Genomic DNA, 24,663 nt, shown 5'->3' on the forward strand with positions numbered 1-24,663 from the left:
TTAAATTAATCAGCTCTGCATTGCTTGCTTGGAATTCCAACAGTAGTCTGTATTGTAAAACACAATAGATTATTAGTGTAGAGGTGAGGAACACATAACATGGAATTCAGTACTAATACAATAATGCTCATGTCAGTCATAATTATTATAATGCTCAGTAACTTACAAACACACACACACAAGAGTAGCTAGGGGGAGGGGCATGTCATGTGATATAGATTATACACACTCATTCGTCCTTAAGGAGGAGAAATTTGTTTCTTCGAGGGACTTGAGTAGATACTTCAGTATACGACTAGCTTGTCTTAAAGATATTTTGTAGACTTAGACACTTGATTTCGCAGTTTATTGTTTTTTGTGGTCCATTTTCAGTTCTGTAGAAATCAATAGAGCAGCTAGGTCATCTAACACACACAACTGCAGCCACAGTAATATGCTAATACAACACTCCTCACCAGTCACTCTATTCCAGGCACCCTAGTCTCCAACACCAACACAACACAATAGTGACTATTGAAATAATAGAGCTCTATAATAACGAGGGGCCCCTCAAAACATAATAGCTGTGTAAAATAGTAATTATGAATGAGATGACTGGTGTTTATCGAGTAGTAGAGTGTGATGGATGAGGAGATATTGTTGTGTATGGCCGGCCATACATGTACGTGTAGCCTTCGAGAAGATTCCTTAGTGTTCGTGGCCGGCCACCTGATTGGCGAGTAGAAGAATCGAGAGTCTTGAGAGAACGGGTCTTGATTTTGAACAAATGTGGAGAAATCTCGTGTGTCAGCCGTTTTATAAGATTTCCGCGCATGCGCTTTACCAGATTATTATTGCTGGCTCAGCAGTTTTCTGCAGAAAAAGAAGGAGTGGCTGAATCGTGTACAATGCAGCAACCCTGCATTTGCATCAGTCTGAGACACTTCCTCCAGTCCATGTAGTCGCACACAGTTTGCTATGACTTTGTATAACCTGTTGTAGCATTGTTCTGCATGGTGGAGAGGAGAGCTTGAGGTTTGGCTTGTCGGGAGAGAGGGGGACTGCTTTGTACTTCTTTTCATGTGTTATAATTATTATAATTAACGTGTGCCTGCATGGCCAATATTGTGCTAACAGTGGTATAATTATATACGTAACAATTATTGGGATCTTTGGAGCACACAAAAGAGGCCTCGATCCTTAGCAAAAACTCTGCCTGGGATCGAGTCTATAAATTATATACAATGTGCTGTGCTTATTAATTAATTAAGACACCGCTCTTGAATAATCGAGGGATGATTCCTTCTTTGCTGTGATCCACAGTGCATATAACTATGTACCACTAAAAACTCAACATCTCTTTTATTGCTCCTGAGTTACTGTGCATGTTACACAGCTCAGTCATACATCACTATAAATTATACATGCACTGCATTATAATTATTATCACTCTTTTGGTTTCTTAATCAAGTCATCAGCCCCGCCGAGGGTTTGCACTTTAGTGCTCTAGTTATACATGCAAGTGAGGTATATATATAGACGGTATATTATAGTGTGTGTTGCTCAAGGATCAGCAATGAAGTACTAGCTCGTATAATTATATAAGAGTTTCTACTGATAGGATGGCTTCTATAATTATAGTCATGGATTTAATTTTATAAGTTTGTAGATTTGCAAAATAAGCTTGGTTCTCAAATATGACTTATAATTATATAATTATATATTATACTGCTACGTACATGCAGTACAGAAAACTGAATGTGTGTACATGTAGCAAAACTAATTGTCCATGGAGTCTATAGCTATATACTTTATAATTATTTTATAATTATACATTATAGGTAGCTGCAAGAGGGCTGAAAGGCTGCACTGAACAGATGCAGCATAATTATTATGCCATTAATAATAATAAATCAATTCAACAATGGTCGATCATGATCATTTCCTATCCTTTGAGTTTTCCATTTTGACACATCCTCAGAGGCATAAGCAGAGGTGATGTTTTCTAATCTGCATGTATAATTATAATAATTATAGATTTTGTTAATTTCCAACTTTTCATTTAATAGTCGGAACAATCATTTTGGTGTAAAACTTTTGACAAAAACATATAGTTTAACTTTAATTAAAAGAAAAAGCTAAGCTAGGGATACGTATTATATATTATTATTGGTGTTCAGCATCAGCATTATAATAGTTACCGTATATCTTTTAATTTATCGGACAGTAAAAAATAATTATTTTGGAAATTGTCCGGGTATAATTGGAACAGATTTTTATAGATCATGCGAAGTGTCCGGAATAATTAGAACAAGCAAGCAGCTGCATGCGAGCTAGCTAAGTTTAATAGAACAGGGTATGACTAAATAGTTGCACTAGCTATCTAAAACTAGCTACTCAAAGCTATCTAACTGCAGCACTCCAAGTCTTACTTGCCGTCTGTGAATGTAAACTCTACTTTTCAAAGTATTGTCCGGATATTTAGAACAAATGTAATATTAAAGCACTGGAGTGTCCGTTGTATTAGAACAACGAAAATTGCCCAAAAGAGTGTCCGGGGTAATTAGAAGTGTCCGATAAATTAGAAGATATACGGTAACTGTAAATGACAGAGCTAAGCTATATAGGGTATAGAATACGTAATAATAATTATTGTTAGTGTTCAGCATTAGATCATTGATAGTTAGAACTGCTCCATCTCCATCATCATGACTGTGTGGGAGGACTCAGTTAGTGATTATACAACTGCATGTGTGTAATGATTATAATTATGACTGCATGCCGCAGGACGAGACTAAGTGAACTTTACAATAATTATTAGTTTGAGATAATTATAGGGCTCAGGTATAATTATAGTATAATAATTATATGGGCATCTACATAATTCAGCTGATAAAACTAACCCCAAAATAAGATTAATGTCCAAAATGCATAAATGCACATGAATGTATAATTATGATAATAATTAAAGTGTTTTACAGTACTCACATTCTGAGTCAAGTACTGACAGACTTGAGCAGCTACTTCCGTTCTATTCAGCCTCAGTAGCAGCTCCAACAGTGCTCTGAATGTGGCCTTGAAAGAGTTCTTTTGTTTCCATATTGATAAGCATTTGGCCATGGCTGACTGAGCATCGTATTGAACGAGGCTAGTTTTCACAGTACTTTGATCAGCGGCACTCAGACCCATTGCTTGAGAGTAGAGCTCCAAACTGTCGAAATAGGCAGCTATGACTGGGACTTCATTATCAGGGATCTCTCTATCAAGTTGGACGGTATTGACACGGTACCTGTCCATCAACTCTTGAAGACCAACTCCTCCCTCATCAGAGGTTGTGCCTATACAAGGAGTTGAGCATTTACCATTATACATTCAAACTGGCAGATTAGGGGTATGACATTTCAGTTGCAGTATTAGTACATAATTATAACTAGTGTTCAAGATGGCGCTGTGCTAATGCCTCTCGCCATGTTTTTGCTTTTGCTCAAAAGTATTAGAGTGTTATATTAGTTTCTATAATGAATTTTATATTAAAGTTAGCCTATCTATATAAAGTCACTGAGAAGAAAAGACTTATTTACATGCATCTATTGTTGTTATTATTTATTGTATTATGTGGCTTACCAGGACCTCAAGAAAGAAGAAAATTGATTCTTCCAGGATCTGTAGTTCAGCTAGTATATATAATATCTAAGAAGAAAAGACCTGTACATGTGTACATGCATATATCTATAATTATTGTTATAATTATGGTAGTGTTTTGTGGCTTACCAGGCCCTCAAGACAAAGATGATTCTGCCAGGAGGATCTGGATCTGAATCTTGGATATTATTTTCTCACACATGGGGAATGAGCGCGCGTGCGCATTACATCCATAGGAATAATTAAAGGGTGTGTCCAAAGAGATCAATTTCACAAATGGCTACTGCTAGCTAGCTGTTTTAACAGATATTTTCTGAGTATTGTAGCTAACAAAAAGCTAGCGCTTTAGATCGGGTATAGCTATAGTGAAAATAGTTATAGCTCAATTTTAGGTATAATTATGATGACACTATAGGAGACAGAATACTTCGAACAATTATAGATCTCTAGCTGACCAGGGCTTGAGGGTTGTCTGACTTCAGTCCTCTCAATAGTTGTCAGTGTGGCTCCATCTATAATAATAGGGGAAATACAAGTCATTCAAAGGAATTTAAGACAACTACGCACACCTAAAGCTACTAGAAGGATTTGTTTGTGAGCATCAAACATTCGAGAACTTTGCGATGGTTGATCAATTTGCAACAATAAATCCGCAAAACCTACTAGTAAATACACACGATCCTTGCCATAATGCAATAGTTAGATCGCAAAGGGTCAAATTTTCTGCTGAATTGGCTCATTCGCAAAGGTTTTTCACCCGCAAAATATTCTATACGATATAGAATTATCAGGACAGCAGTATTAATTATACATGCAGGCCCTGTAGAGGCAAATTAGTATACTCACGTGTGCTTGAACTGGGTGAGGGTTCAGACTCCTCAGGTTGCTGTGGCAACATGTTTTCACAAAATAACGTAGGAGCAACACCTGCCAAAACCTATAACCATGAGACAAAAGTATAATTATTTCAACATAACAAATTTAACTTATGGGTCTGAAAACATGAGACGATTATGTACAAAATCCAGAGTTGATATTTAATTATAAGGCATGCATAAACAGAACTTTCAATTAGTTTCCATGACTCACGAGAGGGTTCTTCCCAGAAAAGACACTGAGTGGATCCAGAATCAGTCTCAATGCTCTGCAAGTGCCGTCACCACTGTCCCTCCACACCCTCAGGGCATGCTCTAGACTGCCACTCATTCCATGTGTGCTCTTAGCAGCAGCTCTAGAAACAACTGAACAAACGATGTCTGACAGTTCACGATTCTTGCTCCAACAAGATGAAAGAGCTGAAAGCAGTCCATCACAGAGTTTCTCATTGTGTGCTGGGTCACCTTCGTTGCATAGACCTTGTAGAATATTTTCACCGAGATCAGCGTACACCTCAGATTGCAGCAGCTCACCCACGGGTACAACTTGTGTGCTGGTGGTAGATTTAACGAATTCCTTCTGACAAGAAATGCTTTTAGCAACAGATTTCATACTAAACAATGGAGCACCAGCGATGTCAGTGGAAGGTAACAACCGTTCGTCGGTGTTTATGTTGGGGCAAAACTCACGAGCAGCTTCAACCACTTTGTTGATAACAGTGGATCGTACATCGAGTACATCTAACGAGACCTTAGGTGCTTGTAGTTGAATAGTGACACTCTTCATCTCCATCACCTCAACACGGACTCTGATTCCATCCTCAGTGAGCCAACACACACCAGTCTTCCAGATCGAGCATTGACCTTGCAAGGCAGGATTGTCAGTGTCCACCACTGGAGCAAGACCAAGCGACAGAGACAGTCGAAGGAGAAGAACGTGAAGAAATCGAGGGTTGAAAAAATGGTCATTGTGTGCACAGGCCAGGGACCAGTTGAAACTGTACTGGAAATTAATAGTGGTAGCCATTGGTTCGCTGGAAGCTTCCAATCGGATCAGTGCTGGACAGAAGATGAAGCCTCCAGAGACGGACACAGACGTTGCAGGAAGATGCTTGTCGATAAGACTGAGCACTATTTTGTCTTCAATGGGAACGGCTAGCTCGAGATGAAACAAGTATCCAATGAGCATGTCAATGTTGAAATTGGGGAAGTGTTTAGCGAGATCTGATTTTAGAACAACCCCAGTACTTGTGGAAAGCTCACAATGCTGTGTGAAATCTTCAGGAGCAAAAATGGTCCCATTTACTTCAGCCAAGAGTTTCGATTTGTCAATAACGATAAAGCTCTTTTCTGGAAAGGAAGCATTGCAAAGGAAAAGAATATGACCTTTGTCACTGAGTTGAACACAGATATCAACAAGTCGTGGAATGCTGGTAGGCACAAAAGAAAGAACATTTTCATCTTTTCTAGAAACTCGATACTTCATTTTCCCCTGAACTTCTTCCAGGGTTACAGCAATCTCACCCGAGTACTTGTCAAGAAGGTGGACAAGAAACATATGAGCATTGAGGCTCACAGACAACCGCTCTCGAATGGAAGCACAGCTAGTTCCAACAATATCCCTAAAAATTGTCATGCCATCAGAACTTGAAAAGCGACAATCCATTGAAACAAAACCAGCAAGATCAAACATCGAAAACTTTTGAATGGCTTGTACTATAATTTTCTTCTTTTGCTCCGCTTGTGTGCTTGTCACGAGATCAGCATGACTACCTACCACAATGAGTGGTGCTTTGCCCTCCATATTGGCACACTGGTTGGCAACAATTCCCAACCAATAGGAGACAGAGGTTGCTGTGATGGTGTCGTTATTCTGGAGACCGACTACCATGACAAAAACGGGTGGACACGTATCGACGGTATTCTTGATAATGGCAGCGTGACTGCTGTAGTAGACCTCTTGACCAGCAAAGTCATAGACCAACACATCTCCAAAGACACGACTCTTGAATAATCGAGGGATGATTCCGGCTGTTTTCTTGCTAACTCCATCGACTTCTTTAGGAGAGACGAAGATGCTGACTAGAGATGTGAATGCACTTGGCTCGTGTTCCATTGCTTCAATGAGAGTGCTCTTTCCTTCTCCACCATGACCGATAACAAGCATCTTCACTGGGTTTTTCAGGGGATCCTTTGAAAACACGTTACCAAGAGCTTTGCGATGATTGGTATAGACATCTTCGGCAGTAGCTCCATGTTGCAACAAGAGTAGAATGATTTCCTTGTTCTTTGCAAGAAAGAGTGGTGTGTGTCCATCGTCATCTTTGATATTGGGATCACAGCCAACAACGTCATTCAAAATATATTCCACGATTTTGGTAACCCCATACTGGCAGGCAAGTAGAAGAACATCTGTAATGGAATAATCATTGAGCACCTAGCTGAAAGTACATGTATATGCAGTACTCTATAATAATATTAACCTGATTCGTTCATCCATATTTTGGTTATTCGAAGATATCTCATAATTATACATTCACGTGTTGTGTAATGCATAATTATAGTGTAGGTAATTATAATTGTATTGTGATTTACTTATTATTGTCTTGCGTCATCTCTACGACGTACATCAAAGAAATTGCGAGTACTACAAAATAATGACAGAACTCACTGAGCCGTGACCACAAGGGCAATAACGAATGTGTAAAGCCAAGCGTCGTGCTACATTACGCCTACGCCCATGTTTTAAGATTAAATTACAGTAACTTTAACCATAGAAACCACACATTGACGAGTTATAATGTCATCAAAATACACATGTAGAATAATAATAGAGATAAAACAATGTTTTTTGTTCGATACTGTATATTGGGAGATGTCTGAAACACATTCACATGAATTGAATAAAGCAGATCCAAGGTTCTAAATCAGTTTTGTTGTAGCTGTTGCTTCTGTGAGCTGTTTATAGGAATTAAGGAGCTCTGTCTCACAGCATAACGTAGCCAGTCAGAGAGCCAGAACACACGAGCCATGGAGAGAATCAGAACACAACAATCAGAGAGTCTCACAAACAGGGCCAGAGGGAGCAGACCTTTCAACATGACAGTTAACCTTTCCCAGCTCAAAATACAGACACCTTTTTCTTCATATCTTATGAATACATTTAAATCACTTGTAACTAGTAATCCAGACCCTAGCCTCGATCCCAGGCCGAGTTTTCGCTTTTATAATGGTTAGGCGAATAACTAGACCTGGTACTAGTTGTCTGCACATGTCAGTCGTTCGTCAGATTCTGAAGAATGGATATTCTCGTTCACTTTCGAGACATAAATTTTATATTCGTGTACTAATATCGTGTACTATAGAAGCCAGTTCCCGTTTTATCATTATTGGCACAGGGCCAGAAGTGGTAGTTTACAGCTTGTAAACTATGTTTGTACTTGCGAGTGTACATCATAGTTTACAATGTTGTTGAATTTTAGTTCATCTACAATAGTTTCCTTCATAGTTTACAAAGAAAGTTGATAGTGTACAACGTTGTATACTACTGTAAATGAACTGTTTTGGCCCTGTGTGGGAATGGCTCTTAGCTGAGCTTCTCTCTTCTCTGAAGCTTATGAAAAAAATTATTCTGAAGACTGAACAACAAGGGAAGAGGTATAAAGTTTTGTCAAGCTTGTTAAGGTCATATATTTTTGTTTGGGCCCTATTCTATATCAGTCTTGTTCATGTTTGGCAAGATAGGTAGACTATATTATTATAGTTTCATCATTAATAATATTATGGATCAAGTGAAGAGTGTGAGCTATAGAGAACTTGGTGCTGCCATCATCAGCTCGTCGACAATGACACTATAACCTGTTTAATATGAGAATTTTAATATGTATAGATCTACACATAATTATTATTTAGAATGTCTACTTCTCTGTACAGGAGCAATGGCTAATATCCAGCTGCAGCACTACACATCAGGGAAGGGGCCAGTGAAGGAGGCTAGCATAATTATCATGCTATGATAGCTAGCTTTAGCAAAGAAGCAAAATGATGACTAAGCTATTAGTTTAGATCTAAGACACAAGAAAAATATATTATATATTGTATGGATAGAATCTAAACACACAATATAGACTGGTAGAACATCTCTAGCACTATAAACCCACACTCATTTTCACTCTTCTACCGTCCTTCTACCCTCACACGACTTCCCGATATATAGTTATATACATGTTCTCCTTTTTGCTAACTCTATACCTCTATTCTATAATTATTCCTCCATTCCTTCCGTTGAACAAACATAATTATATGTGAACTTCGCGAGTTGATCAATTCGCAATAATAAAATCGCAAAATCTAAAATTATTACTAGTAAATACACACGATCCTTACCAGAACGCAATAGTTAGATCGCAAAGGGTCAAAGTTTTTGCTGCTTGGGCTCATTATGCCTTGGTGCACATGCGCAAGCGTGGTATACGGTAGTGTGTTTGTGTGTCTGTGTGTGTCTGTGTGTCTGTGTAGACTGCTACAGCTGCTCAAGGATGAATAAAGTGCAAGTAAGAGTTTCTATAGGCTTCTAGTCATGTTTACTTGGATTTGCTTCGTCCCCGAGTTATGCCTAGTACGCATGGTAAACGCTTCATACATAGACGCTGCTAAGAAGCATAAGCAAGCCAAGCAGGGGTCCTTGGGCACAGAGAGTTAGCACCACAGGCAAAAGACATGCATGTAATTAGATTGAAGCACCTTCTTCAGAGATAGAGAGATGCCTGCGCTTGATGCTTTGTACAATATAAACAAATACGCGGGGGCGTTAGGTCAGGAATTGATTACATTCCATTGGTCTGGCACATTTCACTGTGAAATGACCTCAAGACAAGAGTGCTCAGACCCCTTCTCAGGAGGGGGCTGATCCATGAGACTACTATTATCCTTGGCTTGAACTTTTGACATTGATTGTTTTAACAACAATCATGGCCGATCATTACCCACTCTTTGAGTTTCTCTGTGATTCTGGATTCTGCCTGCATGCAGCAAATTCAATGCAAGATTGTTCATCAATAATTCATGTAGTAGGAATGTTATGTAGCTTTGGCACCTCGCATCAGCACCCTCGGTGCTTTCATTCGCAAAGGTTTTTCACCAGCAAAATATTCTAGTAATAATTATAGATTGAACGATTTAGATAAAGAACAGAAAAGGAGAGCCTGCATGTGTAGGCTACTTCGACAGTATACTGCACAAAGCGTCTCGAGGCAGGATATTACTAATACCACGTGAAAGACCCGCTCAATGTGCATGTGCTTGTACCTACAACGTGCACACACAGCGTGCAAACAATTATCACTACTGTTGCCGTCATTATTTTTTTAATCTTTCACGTGGTATTATTAATTTGGAGCTATAACTTGCAATTGCATATACTGTACCCTCACGAAAATACACCCACCCTTTTTCTAGGCTTATTAGGGGACTGGGCGTTTAATCGCGAACGACGAGTTTTCATTCGAATATACGCCCACCCGCGGCCTCAAATCGAGGTTTACACTTTGCTCTATGACAATAATTATTATTCTTTATTAATTTATTGTATTTTCATTTTAATACATATTATAGTATGAACATTTCATTGACTACAACAATTTTATAAACTAATGCATGAGTATATTATGATCAAAGCATGGCAAGAGAATCAACATGAAGAAGTGGATGCTTGTTGACGTCAAATGTAGCAGAAACTTCTAGGATGGTAGGTCATACTCCTACAGAGCAGCTATCAGGTACTTTGTTTCAGAAAACCAAGGCAAGGTAACCTGCAAAATTAGCCTGTGTGACGACTTTCTTGGACTTTGTGTTTTCATTTCTCAGCATATAGGACTGCTTGTTCCCTGCATATACATCTTCAGGGGCAAACAGATCCATACAGAGAAAGTTATATGTCTGATCTTGGTCCAGCAAAGAGTATAGTCTTACTAGCTACTACCTAAAACTTCCTTTCTTCACTAAAATTAATAGTGAACATGTGGCATTCAGCTACTGCGCATGCTCAACTTCTTATTCTGGGTGGGCTTATAATCGAGTGAAAATACCCTCGTGCAAGAACTTCGAAGCAAAAGTGGGGATGGGTGTTTATTCAAGATGGGCTTATTTTCGCGAGGGTACGGTAACTATAATTATACCAATATTTTCCTATGGTGGTATATATTTCGTATTATATATAGAGCATCATACAAATTAACGCAATACGTTCTCCTGTGTAGTGACATTTAATTGGGCAGAACGTTCATACGAAAATTTGCACCAACGAAAATTACCCGCTATGGTATACACTTCGTAGCAGGGCCATGCAGGGAAGCAGACTCCTTAATTTTAGCGTGAAAGCTGACACACTGTCTTCTTTGTATCTTAGTTGTATAGCTATAATTATTAACTAACTTTCATCTGCATACTAAAAAGTCGCTAAAATACTTTACTAAAAAAAGGCCATCTGTTTTTTGCTATTCTGCAGAAAATCACGATAATGTTTCCTGCATGACTCATCAATAATTGTTCATACGCACAGTATTAATTAGCTGAGCTATAATTATGCTATCCAGTGCATGCATGCAATGATAGAGCTATAGCTACCTCTATAAATTCTATCCTTTATAGGCTCGTCATCAAACTGGTGCTCAAGCCCCTAAAGGATCTGCCACTGACGCAAACAGAAGAAGAATTTACTTTATTCTGTATACATACAAGTAACACATAACCTGTACTTCAGCACATTGATATTGTATTAGCTAACATCTACTAACTTACCATTGACAGCCACATTGCACTCTGAGATCAGGTACTTGATAGTGTTCATCTCCCCCTCTTCGACTGCTAGTCCCAGTGGAGTTAGCCCGTCACCGACTATAATAGTGGTGAATCAAACAATGTGACAAAAAGGACCACCCCACTGATTAATTAGTGGGTGAGACTTTACTATAATAATAATAATGGAAACCATGCATGCATGCATTGTTTCATTTCATCATAAATAATTTTATGATATACAGTATAATTATAGCAGCAACCTCTTATAAACTTCTTAATTGGGGGAAGTTGGGTTGTCGCCCAGTTTCAAATACTTATTGTGATTTGAATAATTTTTAATGTTGGTTTCAGTTAGGCCTGTGCCAAATATTCAAATTTTTTCACCTATTATTCATATTCGCACTTTATCAGCCTATTATTTACTTCATCCACCTAAGCGAGGTATATACGGTAGTGTGTTTGTGTGTCAGCATGTGTGTGTATAGACTGCTACAGCTGCTCAAGGATCACTGAAGTGCAAATAAGAGTTTCTATACGCTTCTAGTCATGTTTTCTTGGATTTTTATTCGTGGATTTGCAAAATAATGCTTCGTTCTTGAGTTATGCCTGGTTTTGATTACTTGGAATGCCATTGCAGCTTTTTCGGAGAAGCACGTAGCCAAACTTGTTTACCGAGTATAATTGCTACTCTACTTAGTAGTTAGCTCTGCACCAGAACGCTAGCTATTCCATGGTAGCTGCAAGAGTGAGAAGAAAGCTCTGATAATGGCATCCATTAATTTTAGACTTGAACTTTGGCATCGATCGTTTTTAACAACAATCATGGTCGATCATTACCCACTCTTTGAGTTTGCATGCAGCATGCAAATAATTCATCATGTATACCGTACTACGTGTATAAGCTTTATGTTATGTAGCTTTGGCATCTCCACCGAGGCATCAGCACCTGCGATGCTTTCATTCAAATTAATCCTATTATTATGCCTCAGTGCGCATGAGCAAGCGAGGTATACGGTAGTGTGTGTGTTTGTGTGTGTGTGTGTGTGTGTGCGTGTGTGTAGACTGCTGCAGCTGCTCAAGGATGAATCAAGTGCAAGTAAGAGTTTCTATAGGCCTCTGGTTATGTTTACTTGGATTTTAATTCGTGAATTTGCAAAATAATGCTTCGTTTTCGAGTATTGCTTACTCGGAATGCCATTGCAGCCTTTTCAGAAGAGCACGTAGTATACCGAGTGTTATACTACTCTACTTATTGTAGTTAGCTCTGCGCTATAGCTATTGGTAGCTGCAAGAGTGAGGAGGAGAGCTGTAAGGCTCTGCTGATGGCAGCCACTAATTTTAGACTTTAACTTTTGGCATCGATCGTTTTTAACAACAATCATGGTCGATTATTACTCTTTGAGTTTGCATGCAGCAAAATGTTCATCAGTATAAAAAAGCTATTAGTAGCTTTATGTTATGTAGCTTTGGCATCTCCACCAAGGCATCAGCACCTGCGGTGCTTTCATTCAAATTATTCAACATTCACAGCAATGATATAAAACACGTATATAATAATTTTATTACAAATTATATATAGCACCATAAATAATTAATGGGATTTAATTTCAGCAGCTAATAACAAACTTTTATTAGCACACAAAATGTGGTTTCAACATAAAAATGATTGGAATAACGATTGATACGTAAAATGTGGGATAATATATTTTCACAGTGATTTATTATTCACATTGTAAAAAACTGCCTATTATTCAAAAAATTAATTATTCCTAATTTTGGTACAGGCCTATAGTCCCAGTCCTGCACCTGAGTATGAGGCGCTTTATATAGGGCCGAGTGAAGCGAGTCTCTATTATAATAATATAGTCATCTGTCTGTCTGTGATGGACGTACGGCACGGATTTTATCGTGATCCTACAATATAAAGTACCCGTTCCGTTTACGTAGTACACCAGTAGTACGTTTCATAACGTTTCCGTTTTGACACCATCACATTAAAAGCGTTACAATTTACTGTACCGTTGTTATTTACCGTTACATGTTGCAAGCACGTTGTAGAAAAGTGGCAAACAGATTAAGAGACAATCCTATAGTCATCTCAAGTACTTAGCTATGCTATGGCTTATGTCTACCTGTATAATTAAGCCTATAATTTATTATAATTATATAATTATATAGCTCTTGATCTATAACAAAGACATAATTATAACGCACCATTCACATGCAGGTTCTTCAACTTCTTATTAAAAAGATATTAATGTCTGCAGTCTCTATTATATAAATATGAGTCCTATCTCTGTTCTACAAGGTTAGAAAACGCTAGCTATAGCTATAGCTAATAGCTATACAGCTAACTACTTCACAATAGCTATATATACGGTGGCCCTGAGCGTTACTATATATTAGTTCACCTTAGCTACTTGATAGTTCACCTACCTTAGCTACTTGATAGTTCAACTAGGTTTGTAGTTCAACAACCTTAGCTACTTGATAGTTCACCTACCTTAGCTACTTGATAGTTCAACTAGGTTTGTAGTTCAACAACCTTAGCTACTTGATAGTTCGCCTACCTTAGCTACTTCGAAGTTGACCTTTGAACTGTATGTTAATGCCATGCGACTCAATATAAATGAGAGCTCCATGTATATATACAGGTACTGAGGATTATCTGCAGCCGGTTAGTGCTACCCTATGGGTAACAGCAATGCAAGATGAGAGTATCACACTCGATTCATTTGGAAGTTACATGTTATTCACAATATACTAGCTAGTCTAGCTTGGGGCAATATAGAGCTATAGGATTAAGAGACCTTTTTCTTCTCTTCCCCCTCCCCTCTGAGAAAAAGTCTGGCCCCAGACTAATACAATACATGCAGTTCAAGTTGTTCACGTTTGTATCTCCTAATCCCATCGCAGCACAAGAATTCTGTACTATACAATGGTTCTGCATGGTGTGGTACTCTAGTCTTGCATTGCTGTTAGATAATCCTCAGTACCCGTATACGTGCATATGTATAGCTCTCATTATTGATCTCTAGTCGCTATGTACAGTACGGCTACAGCAGCATTAAATAGAATTAACATGCAGTTTAAAGGTCAACTGCGAAGTAGCTAAGGTAGGTGAACTATCAAGCAGCGAAGGTAGGTGAACTATTAAGTAGCTAAGGTAGGCGAACTATCAAGTAGAACTACCCAGTAGCTAAGGTAGGCAAAGTATCAAGTAGCTAAGGTGAACTAATAGTAACGCTCAGGGCCACCGTATATATAGCTAGCTGCGTGCAGAGCTGCATGGGTATATGACAATGGTTGCATGAATAAGAAAAAACGCGTATCTATAATACGTACTACGGACGTATCACTGGGCAAAAAGCTAAATTTCCTGAGATGTACAGGACAGGGCGCAATTTCCTGCACCGATCCTGAAGTTTTGCAGGATAGGTGTACGGAAGTCTACAGGAAATTGTGCCCTATACTGCTACAGGACGGGTCAGGAAATGTGATGTTCTTCGAGAAAGTGCAGGATTTCAGGCCTGCACTGTAGCAGGAAATTTAACTTTTCGTCCAGTGTATATATATACTACGTAAACGGAACGGGTATTTTATATTGGCTGCTACTGTAAAGTATCATTTGAGACGTACACGCAATGGGTTTTAATTGGGATATAGAAAGGTCAAGTGATTATGTCATTACTGTGCATGCATGCAAATAAGTATACTAACTTACTATTGATATCCACATTGCACTCGGTGATGAGGTACTTGATAGTGTCCAGCTTCCCCTCTCTGATTGCCACTCCCAGTGGAGTTAGTCCATCACTGGTCACAGCTCCTATAGTGGTGAGTCAGGACAGTGTCAGGAATGCACAACACATTGTCTCAGAAACCATAACTAATGAACGTCACTAACAACTATTGCCTGAACACCTCTACATGTCCCATACTGCATCTACCCAACTATATACCCACAGTATAAGTGGTGTGTATATTATAATAATATTATACTCAATACATAGCCTCGTTCCCAGGCCTTACTTTTTTTTGCTGTTCATCCAGATCCATTAAAGACATGGTGAGGCAGCAAAGAAAGAAATGGGCGTACAGTTAAGAAAAGTAAGGCCTGGTTTGGGAAATCGCGTGAATCACAAGGATTTTTATGAACGTGGGCGATATGTAGCCCACAATGTCGTGACGTAAGGTATTCTCCCACGCATTCAGAGTTAAATAAGACCATAGATATAAGAAGGAGAGGGATGGGAAACGGAGCACGTGCGGACAATCACTTCTGTGTAATGCCAAAGGTTGATCCGCGTTTCGGCTCAAGACACCCTGCCAACCCAGCGGGAAATGTTATTACTATCATTCACAGCTCCCCACTGGGACTCTTAGTACTGTGCTGAGCATCCACACCTACTGCAGTGTGCATCATAGAAGCGTTGTGTATCTCACCAAGAGCTTGAAAACTTTCAAAGGCAGTTTTTTGAGTGTTGTATTATCGTTTCGGCTCTATCTAGTGGCTTTGTGTACCTTCTACAAGGAGAGGCTGTGACTACAGCCCAAAATATTAATGATTCCCTCTTTCTTAAGTATATAGCTGGGCATTGTATATGCAAGTAAAATCAAAGCCACTCGGCTTTAGGTTGGTAAGTAATGTTCATTTTTGTCTAAGTAAGCTGGTTTTTAAAAGCAGACTTTTTGTGTACCCATTTAGAAAGTTACATCAATGATTGAATATAGGTAAATGTCTCTTTGTATTCATTGATAGTTGGTTCATCGTATCGGCACAGTAATTTACGACAGAACTTTGCTACATTTCCATAATTCTCTATCATGTCTGTGACTGTACTGGAATACTCAACGGTACAGACAGAGCTCCTCTCAAGAATTTGCCTGTCCAAGCTGCTTTTTACTGCTAGGAGGGTCTCACTAACTATTTCTGCTACCTTGTTGTGACTGTTCCACTAGCCATCTAATACATGGAGCTCAGTAGCTAGTTTATAGCCTAGTACTAGCTAAAAGCATGGGTTGGAGGAAATAAAGAAGAAAACATTGACCGAAACGCGGATCGTCAATGCTATTTACGTAGTGTTTCCCATCCCTCTCCTCTTATATCTATGATAAGACTGTATACTGAGACAACCACCAAGCTCAAGCTGTGCTGCAAGTCAGATCAGAGAACCAGCGTGGCCATGTAGCTACCTGCTATATGATAATGATGACTAAGCTATTCTTGATCTATACTATATAGACTATATATATACCATGTAGAAAGACACAAGAAAAGGTGATAGAATCTGAACACACAATCTAGACTAGTAGATCATCTAGCTAAGCCTAAGCTATAGTGCTTGCAAACTTCCAGTTCCAAGTCCATGTCCAGCTTGCTGCAGGCAAAGTTTTATTAGTCATAGATCTCTGCGTGGACAGTCCAACATCTCTAGCTCAGCATGCCCATGCTCATTTTCACCCTTCTACCACCGTTCTACCCTCATGCGACTTCCCGATACAGGCTCTCCTTTTTCCTAACTCTATACGTCTATTTCTTTCTTTATTCCTCCAATTAATATCTCATTGAACGATTAATACAGTATTTTATCTTATTGTGATAAAGAAAAGAAAAAGGAGAGCCTGTGTAGAGGCTACTCAAGACATACACAATGAGTTATGGGGGGCCTAACATTGCATAAGGTATATAAGATATCATTTGAGACATACACAATTAATGGGTAGGTAGAAAGGTAAAGTGATGCATGCCATTAGCAATCAGCGTACAAAGATATTCCCTCACCATTGACATCCACATTGCACTGATTGATCAGATAACGGACAATTGCAGTGTACCCAAACTTGCAAGCAAAGAGAAGTCGATTGTTCTCTGGAAAAAACGATAAAAAGTGGTTATTATATGAAGCACTAGACCCTTGTGAAGGGTGGATTAATACTATAACAAAAGGAGCATCTGTTGCTAGTCATTAAATGACCGCCACTCAGTGTACACCTAATAATGAATCTCACCGTTAACTTTGGTGGTTACATCACCTTCATATTTCAGTGTCAGCTCTAGGATACGAACTACTAGTGCAGAATCTGAGGTGAGAACAACAATTGCACTGTGAATATACTACGCTAATAAATATGCATGCATGATAGAATGTTCAGCGCAAAATGGATCACAGTCTACTGGATATGGTCACAAGAGCAAGGGCTTACGGCTTAATTGATAACCTCATAATTATACAAATTAACAAGCCTATACTGCATGTATGATTCTACATCAGGGTCTCACATCAGGGTCTCTGAATTAAGTACAGTCACTTCAATATACCAGTCGTCATAAATTGCTAGCTTGATCAGACCTGAAGTGCAGCCATGCCTCTGTATATATATACTGTAGTTCTGGCTGCCTCAAGCTAGGTTTTTAATGTACGTTTATTACGGCCGGATATGCATGACGTTTCGGGTGTGATTTGAAGTATGAAAGTTTAAATAAAGAGCATAACAATTTGAGACAAAGTCACAAATTAGGTATTAGATTCGAGGTTAACCTGTACAGTCCCAATTAACCGAATAGCCGCGGTTATGATTTCATACCGCCCACCGCGTAACCAAAATCTAGTCAAATCGCTTGTTACTCGAGACTTTTCTTCTGCTTATAATGATATCTAAGAATTGCCTACAAACACTCAATGCCTATATAGATGCATGTATATAGACTTTACATGTGTAATAGAATTTTGATCATCAGAACGTCCATCCTCTCTAACCACCACATGGGTTTCTGTACACTCTTGTTATAATTATTACTACGATAATACACAAATTGAATACTAGGCCTTATCAAGATCAAGCTATAATAATTATTATTGTACAAACTTGATTACTAATAGTTCCCAAGCTTATAGGGGGTGTTTCAGCACCCTGAGTCCCTAGCTCGATACGAATGCACATAATCAAGCAATGATAATCAGCTAATAATAACGTAACCAACAAGACAATATTATTTTGGTTTTATGATAATTCATACAGTATACATGCATCTATAATTATAGTTCATCAGAAAAGACGAAAATTACGTAAAACTACTATGAGGCTGCTCAGTGCATGGGTAGCTAGCTGAAGATCAGAGTATAATCCTGACTGCACATGTAACATAACATAATATTGCATAATTATTGCTAAATCATTAATTTTGGCTATCATTGTATTGAGCCTTTAACCCTTTCCCCGTTTTAATTAAAACAAAAACAATTTTCTAAAAATTCATAATTATAATAATTATCATGAACCATACATTGAAATGACTTGTAACAGGTAGCGCAGACCCCAGAGGTATCTTGACACCATCTTCGTTACCTAGCAACTGACCACCCCACTAATTAGCAATTGTTTACAAACATTCACAATTATGTACACAAACAATAATTATTGTATGAAGGCACAGAGTGGCTAAAGACGTGTTCTCAATGTTCTCACGGCGACATATAATCATAGTTCAATCAAGATCTGCAGAAAGTTATCTGCGAGGTCGTATCAGCAGACGTCCTTTTCCCGGGAAATGTTTTCTTCACCTCAGGTTTACAAGTTCAATGGTGGCTCATGATGTCCACTGCTGTACTAACTAGCCTAAATACAGTTATACTGAAGCTATCAAGACTACAGATGCTATTCTAGACTTACCAGATCCAAGAAGTTGGTCCATCACAAGAGCTTCTTCCTCAGGCCTTTCAGGCTCTATATTTTCTAGCTTGAGGTAGCTCGTTATCTAGTTATGATCCCAGTCACTGCCCTCTCACTCTACAAGGCCATAAGCATTGATATATTGTCACTGTCTATAGCTTTCCTAGAACCTCACTGAGGTTTTACTACAAGGATCTATCAAACGGTCCCTTTTCTTTCCACGTTATAGTTGTGACACATGCAGGAGTGCCACATGCATGGGATATAATTATTGGCTCAGTAGTGACTTAGGCCCAAGGGCCACAGGCCTCGAGGGCAAAGGCACTACTGAGCCAATATATCCAATGTGTGCACCAGTGAGCTGTGTAACAACTGATTTGTTGCATTCCTTGTTGCATTCCTTTTGGTGTACACATCACTTCTTTTAGAGGACAACTAGTTTCAACTACTTGTGGTGGCTGTGGAACGCTCCAGACGCATGAAAAACATTTTCTGCCTACCACTGAATCTGTTTAACAGTGTTATATAAAAGGGACCGTTTCAGGTTACTAGGTGGAGGGTGCATGGGCTTTAGGTAACTTCAGCCATACTATGGCTTGACCTGTGCCATATCTGAATAGCCGCGGTTGACGCTTTGAAGTGTCAACCGCACATTACTCTACTCTTAATTAATTTGTGGTGAGCTACAACCTTCCAGAGCTCCACAGCTTTGCAAGGCTTCTCTCGAAGGTCAACAGAAGCCTTACTGAGTCCGATCACCATAGGTTAGCAATCAAAAATTTGCTGAAATTTTCATGTGAAATTTGTATTTCAATATCAATCTCAAAAGTGAACATACATTATAATAAATACAATTACAATTAATTCTATGGTACAACAATGACTAAGAGGCCTCTGTACACAGGGGATGAGGTACTCCTAGGTATCCTGGATAGTAGTCACAGTGAGTAGACCTTCTCAGACCCATAAGATGGTGGTGGTTCCATGGCAGATAGCAGTGACGATAGTTTCACAGACCTGCATGAGGAAGAAGAGTATTACCAACCAAGCAGACCACCTCTAGAATCAATTGTTCTTACACACAGTAGAACATAACCTCCTCAGAGACAAACACCAGCCAACAAGCCAGCCAAAAAGAAATTGAATTTTAAATGTACCTTTGTTTGGGGTGGTGCCTAAAAGATCAAAAGATTATCATGCAATCAATACACACACTAAATTGAATAATAACATTCAGCCACATAATTATAATTGAATTGCTATAACAGACAGCAGACTAAAAATTAGGAATGTACATGTAACACAGCACTAACTCACAAGCCAACAAACCTAAAGAAGTATACTGAGAACAGCCATACACGAAGTACAGTACATCTCATACAAGGGTGCAAAATAATTATGAATCATGCAACCTTAGACATAATTATGTATAGGTTCCCACAAGCAAACTTACATGCAATGGCACTCATAGGCACATATAAAGTAATTGTGATCCTACAACAAACTGGGAGTTCATAAAAAGATTTAACTTTGGGCACAGAATTACAATGCATATCACAGGCAAACACACAAGCCAACTAATGACTAAATTGTGACCTAATCCTAGCTGGGGAGCATAACACAACCAACAAGCCTATTATGTTGGGAAGAAAATGTCCTTACACGAGTAGGCAGTACACTCACTCATAAACAGTACACTCATAAGCCCAACAAGCCTTTTCTTTCTTTCCCCTGAAAAGGTCAGACATTATTATGCAATCAACCTCTGTATATGTACACCTAATTGAGTAGTGAGCCTAATTGAATTGTAACCTTGGAAGCAAACAGGAACTTCACACAAGCCAACCCCAATTGGAAGCAAGCAGGAACTTTACACAAGCCAACCCCAATTGGAAGCAAGCAGGAACTTCACACAAGCCTAGGCATAACTTTTGGCAGAGCACTGATAATATTTAGCATGGTATAAAGTACCATTTTACACATGGTGAGGCCTGCTTCTTGCAATTTACAGAGTACCTCTGACAATCTCCTGTCGTGCTCTTCCTGTGTCGGGCCACAGGGGGCACACACACACACACACACACAGAGATACACACAAGCACGCGCATGTGCACAGATACACATACACACACATACACCCGCGCGGGCACACATAACAGACACAGATACACACACACCCGCGCGGGCACGCATACAGACACACACACACGCACGCACATAAATATGCACACACACACACACACACACGCACACCACTTACTGTAAGCAGTTCCACTCCTGGCCTGACTATGGACTCCCACCATCTCAACCAATCTGTTGGCCCAAACTTTCCGATCTCCGATTCAAGACAAAATTCCAGCATTCATCACAGCTGATAACAGAATACATTGTGGATGAGACCAACAGATAGCTAGACAAATCAATGATGACCCCTTTACATTGCAACACTGCTGAGCGTACATATAGGCTTCTGTATTTTAAACTCGGCTTCAACACACTGCTGGAGCCAGTACACTTTACAAGCTACGTAGGTAAGCGTATTATCAGCTAAGAACACCTGTACAAGCTAAAAACAGCATCGCTATAATCATACGCACACAAAGCTTACCTCTGAAGTAAAATCTCGCTCTGTCCTTGGCTGGTTGACTGTTCAGATTGGAGGTCCTGACAGAGTAACTAGCTACAAGGTAGCTTGAAGAGAACTGTTACTCTTACTAAGGGGTGCACCTTTCTTTGCCACACTGAAAAGAATAATAATTGAATATCAAACACTGTACACTACACTCTAAAAACAGGCTCTAAACTAACTCAGCTTCTACACAAGTACACTTTACACACTCATAAGCTATCTAGGCAAGTGCAGAAGCATACTAAATCAGCTCAGAGGCTTATGAAGGCTTATACTAGCTACATAATGCTTGCTATAATACGCACACAAAGCTTACCTCTGAAGAGATCCCTCGCTCTGGCCTTGGCTGCTTGACTTTTCCGTTAGAAACCAGGAGATCCTGACACAGTAACTACTGTAGACTACTTTGCTACAAAGTTGAATAAAGAAAACTGTCACTGTTTCCAAGTTATGCATCTTTCTTTGCTAGAGGTGAATGCTGAAAAAGAGAAAATAATTTGAATATCAAACCTTGTAGACTACACTAAAAAAACAGGCTCTAAACTAACTAAACTATTCTTTCAGTATATTTCATACACTCAGAGGCTATCTAGGTAGGTGGACAAGCATATTAAATCAGCTCAAAAGGCTTCTAAAGGCTAGACTAGGAAAATGATGATCGCTATACACACACAGAGCTTACTTGTGAAATGATCCTTCACTGGGGCCTTGGCTGGTTACCTGCTCCGTTCAAAACTCAGAGATCCTGGCAGAATAACTATTCTAGACTAGTTTGCAACAAAGTTGCCTGCAGAAAACTGCTACTGCTTCTTAGCTATGCATCTTTCTTTGCTAGGAGCTGATAATGAAAGTAATTTAAAATTAATTAGTGCTGATCACATGATCTCCAGCCAATCAGTTTATCTGAAAGCAGTCAGGTGACCATGGATTAAATAACTTAATCCACACTTAAGTGAGCTCTAAGTTGGTTAAGTGTGCTTTAAGTTGGTTTGTTAATGCACACTTTTTATCAAACAACCATAATACAAGCAGATTGAATCTGAATGTCATCATAATTATAATAATAATACAAGCAGATTGAATACGTACACAAGCAAAGCTGAAAAGTATTAGAAAGTTGAATGTTATCGTTTCGACTTGTTTCATGTGTAGTAAGTGTACCGAATTGCTGACTTGACCATAGCATCGCTTTTTCGTCTGGAGAAATAGACTCAGCTTGCTTCGAAGATGTACGTACCTGTACCTAAGCCAGATCCATATAATTGCTTCGAATATCATAGCGTTCCAAAAGAGCAAACCAGATACTCATTGCCATATAGTTTGCGCACAAAGTTTCCCATCCAGTAAGCCAGATCAGCTGGAGGCATATCCAGTAGTGGGATCGGGACTGTTGATCAGCAGGAGAAATAAGTCGAGAACATGCCCAGTCAGTCCAGATAGCTTTAGATAGTATCTCCTTCTCCTTTGCATCAGTTACTGGATCTACAAACCTACTAAAACTTGCTATTACGTCTAGCTAGCTAGCTAGCCACCAGCAACTGATTTAAAATGTAGCTAGATCTAGCTGCCACGAGGCTAGAGCTCACGTGACAGCACTAAATCCTTTAGAACACACCTAGCCAAGTGACGTGTTTTAATCTGGTGCACTCGGATGGCCTCTCGGTTACGTAATGCTCTCGGCTGCGCCTCGAGCACCACGTTAACCTCGAGGCCATCCTCGGCACGCAGATTAAAACACTTAATCTTGGCTAGGTGTGTTCTAAATAATACTTAGATTTTGGTTCCGCGGTGGGCGGTACTACGTATGAAATCATAACCGCGGCTATTCGGATATAGCAGATATTGGCACAGTATTTCCTTTGATCTGCCCACTCAAAATGCAACAAATTACTGTACGAAGCGTACCTCGAGGCGGCTTATTAAAGATACCACGTGAACTTTTGAAAATCACTACTAGAGTGGCCGTTATAATTATGACGGCTTCAATGGGAAAAGCTAACAGTGCAGTATTATTTTAGAGAAGTGTCATGACCACTCCTAGTCCAGCCAGGTCCAAGACAACCCCTTCGAGCGGGAAGTTAAGTGCTGGGCGCATTGTTAAGAAGTACCAGAGACTCAGGAAGACAGGTTTATTGTACCTATAGGTTTCATCTTCTTGGAGTTGCAACTGTTGGATGGTTTGCCTTTGCCTTTGACACTGCTAGTACGAGCCATACTGCTGGGAACTACTATGCTTACTATGCTGCAATCGAGCTAGCTTATACAGATATAATGATTTACCTTGTGCGGTCAAAGGTTACGCGTGGGCGTTTTTGTGGGCAGTTCTAAAAATAGCTCAATACGAAGTCGGATGATTCTGAGAATAGGGCGAGTTGCATGCCCTCTTCTCTCTATACGCCCTTGGCATGACCACAAAGCTAATAATTATACGTAAGAGCATGCCACAAGTATTGTTATATGCAGAGGTATAAATTAACAGTCGGTTGCAATTAGCTGACTATTAACTATACTGGCTCAGTGATAGTGTCCTAGCATGCAAAGACTGAATGCCAAAGGTCATAATTATAGTTATGATGAACATGTGACAGTGCCAATGAAAAGGGACCTTAACGCGGGCAGTTTCAAATCAGTTTTTATTGTTGAATCGGATAGAGCGTCCTTTAAGCTTCAAAATGATACCAAGATCGACCTCCTAGCTACTTTCTTTCCGGAGATATGTTCGAGGGAACGCTACGAAGGTATTGCAACCTTGAGTAAATGACGCTCAAACTTCATGAACAATTGAAGTTCAATTATTGCCTTCCGGGCACTTCCGTATACTCATAAAGCTTAGTAAAAGATGTTCTGGAGAAGACAAGTTAGTTAGATGAAGGCTAGGCGTTCTAGGACTCTCTAGCTAGCTAGTATAGCTATGTAGCTGGATTGCTTGCGAAATTTGACTCAAAATACTCATCCCAAACCTTCGTCTGGGATGGCCATTTATACCCACTATACGACACTATAATTATATACGGTACGAAGAGCAAGCCACAAGTATTGTTTATAGTTGTTAAGTGCCATTAACAC

General features: G+C 39.3%; 2 protein-coding genes and 2 long non-coding RNA genes across 14 annotated transcripts in view; all 4 read right to left on the reverse strand.

Annotated features, from left to right (window-relative positions):
* LOC135338505 (splicing factor 3B subunit 4-like) overlaps positions 1-24,663 on the reverse strand; it is a 166,848-nt gene that overhangs the window by 20,429 nt on the left and 121,756 nt on the right. The gene's annotated exons all lie outside the window — the stretch shown is intronic.
* LOC135338664 (uncharacterized) overlaps positions 1-24,663 on the reverse strand; it is a 31,608-nt gene that overhangs the window by 6,146 nt on the left and 799 nt on the right. The gene's annotated exons all lie outside the window — the stretch shown is intronic.
* Positions 2,398-17,626, reverse strand: LOC135338918 (uncharacterized). Its single transcript, XM_064535011.1, has 10 exons — positions 17,617-17,626; positions 17,307-17,378; positions 17,080-17,166; positions 15,019-15,123; positions 11,295-11,390; positions 4,711-6,908; positions 4,468-4,558; positions 4,077-4,133; positions 2,968-3,317; positions 2,398-2,691 (listed from the first exon to the last, which is right to left on the reverse strand). The coding sequence occupies exons 1-10, from the start codon at positions 17,624-17,626 to the stop codon at positions 2,686-2,688; spliced, it is 3,072 nt and encodes a 1,023-aa protein (XP_064391081.1). The 3' UTR covers positions 2,398-2,685.
* LOC135338537 (uncharacterized) lies at positions 19,748-24,536 on the reverse strand. 2 transcript variants are annotated; one of them, XR_010395530.1, is made up of 6 exons: positions 23,368-24,536; positions 22,280-23,212; positions 21,914-22,075; positions 21,577-21,709; positions 21,229-21,339; positions 19,748-19,985 (listed from the first exon to the last, which is right to left on the reverse strand). It is a non-coding gene; the product is annotated as an uncharacterized LOC135338537 (long non-coding RNA). The 2 variants fall into 2 exon arrangements; XR_010395529.1 differs by lacking the exon at positions 23,368-24,536 and having other exon boundaries at positions 22,280-23,221.

The sequence above is a fragment of the Halichondria panicea genome, chromosome 7, assembly GCF_963675165.1.
Source record: "Halichondria panicea chromosome 7, odHalPani1.1, whole genome shotgun sequence".
Taxonomy (NCBI): domain Eukaryota; kingdom Metazoa; phylum Porifera; class Demospongiae; order Suberitida; family Halichondriidae; genus Halichondria; species Halichondria panicea.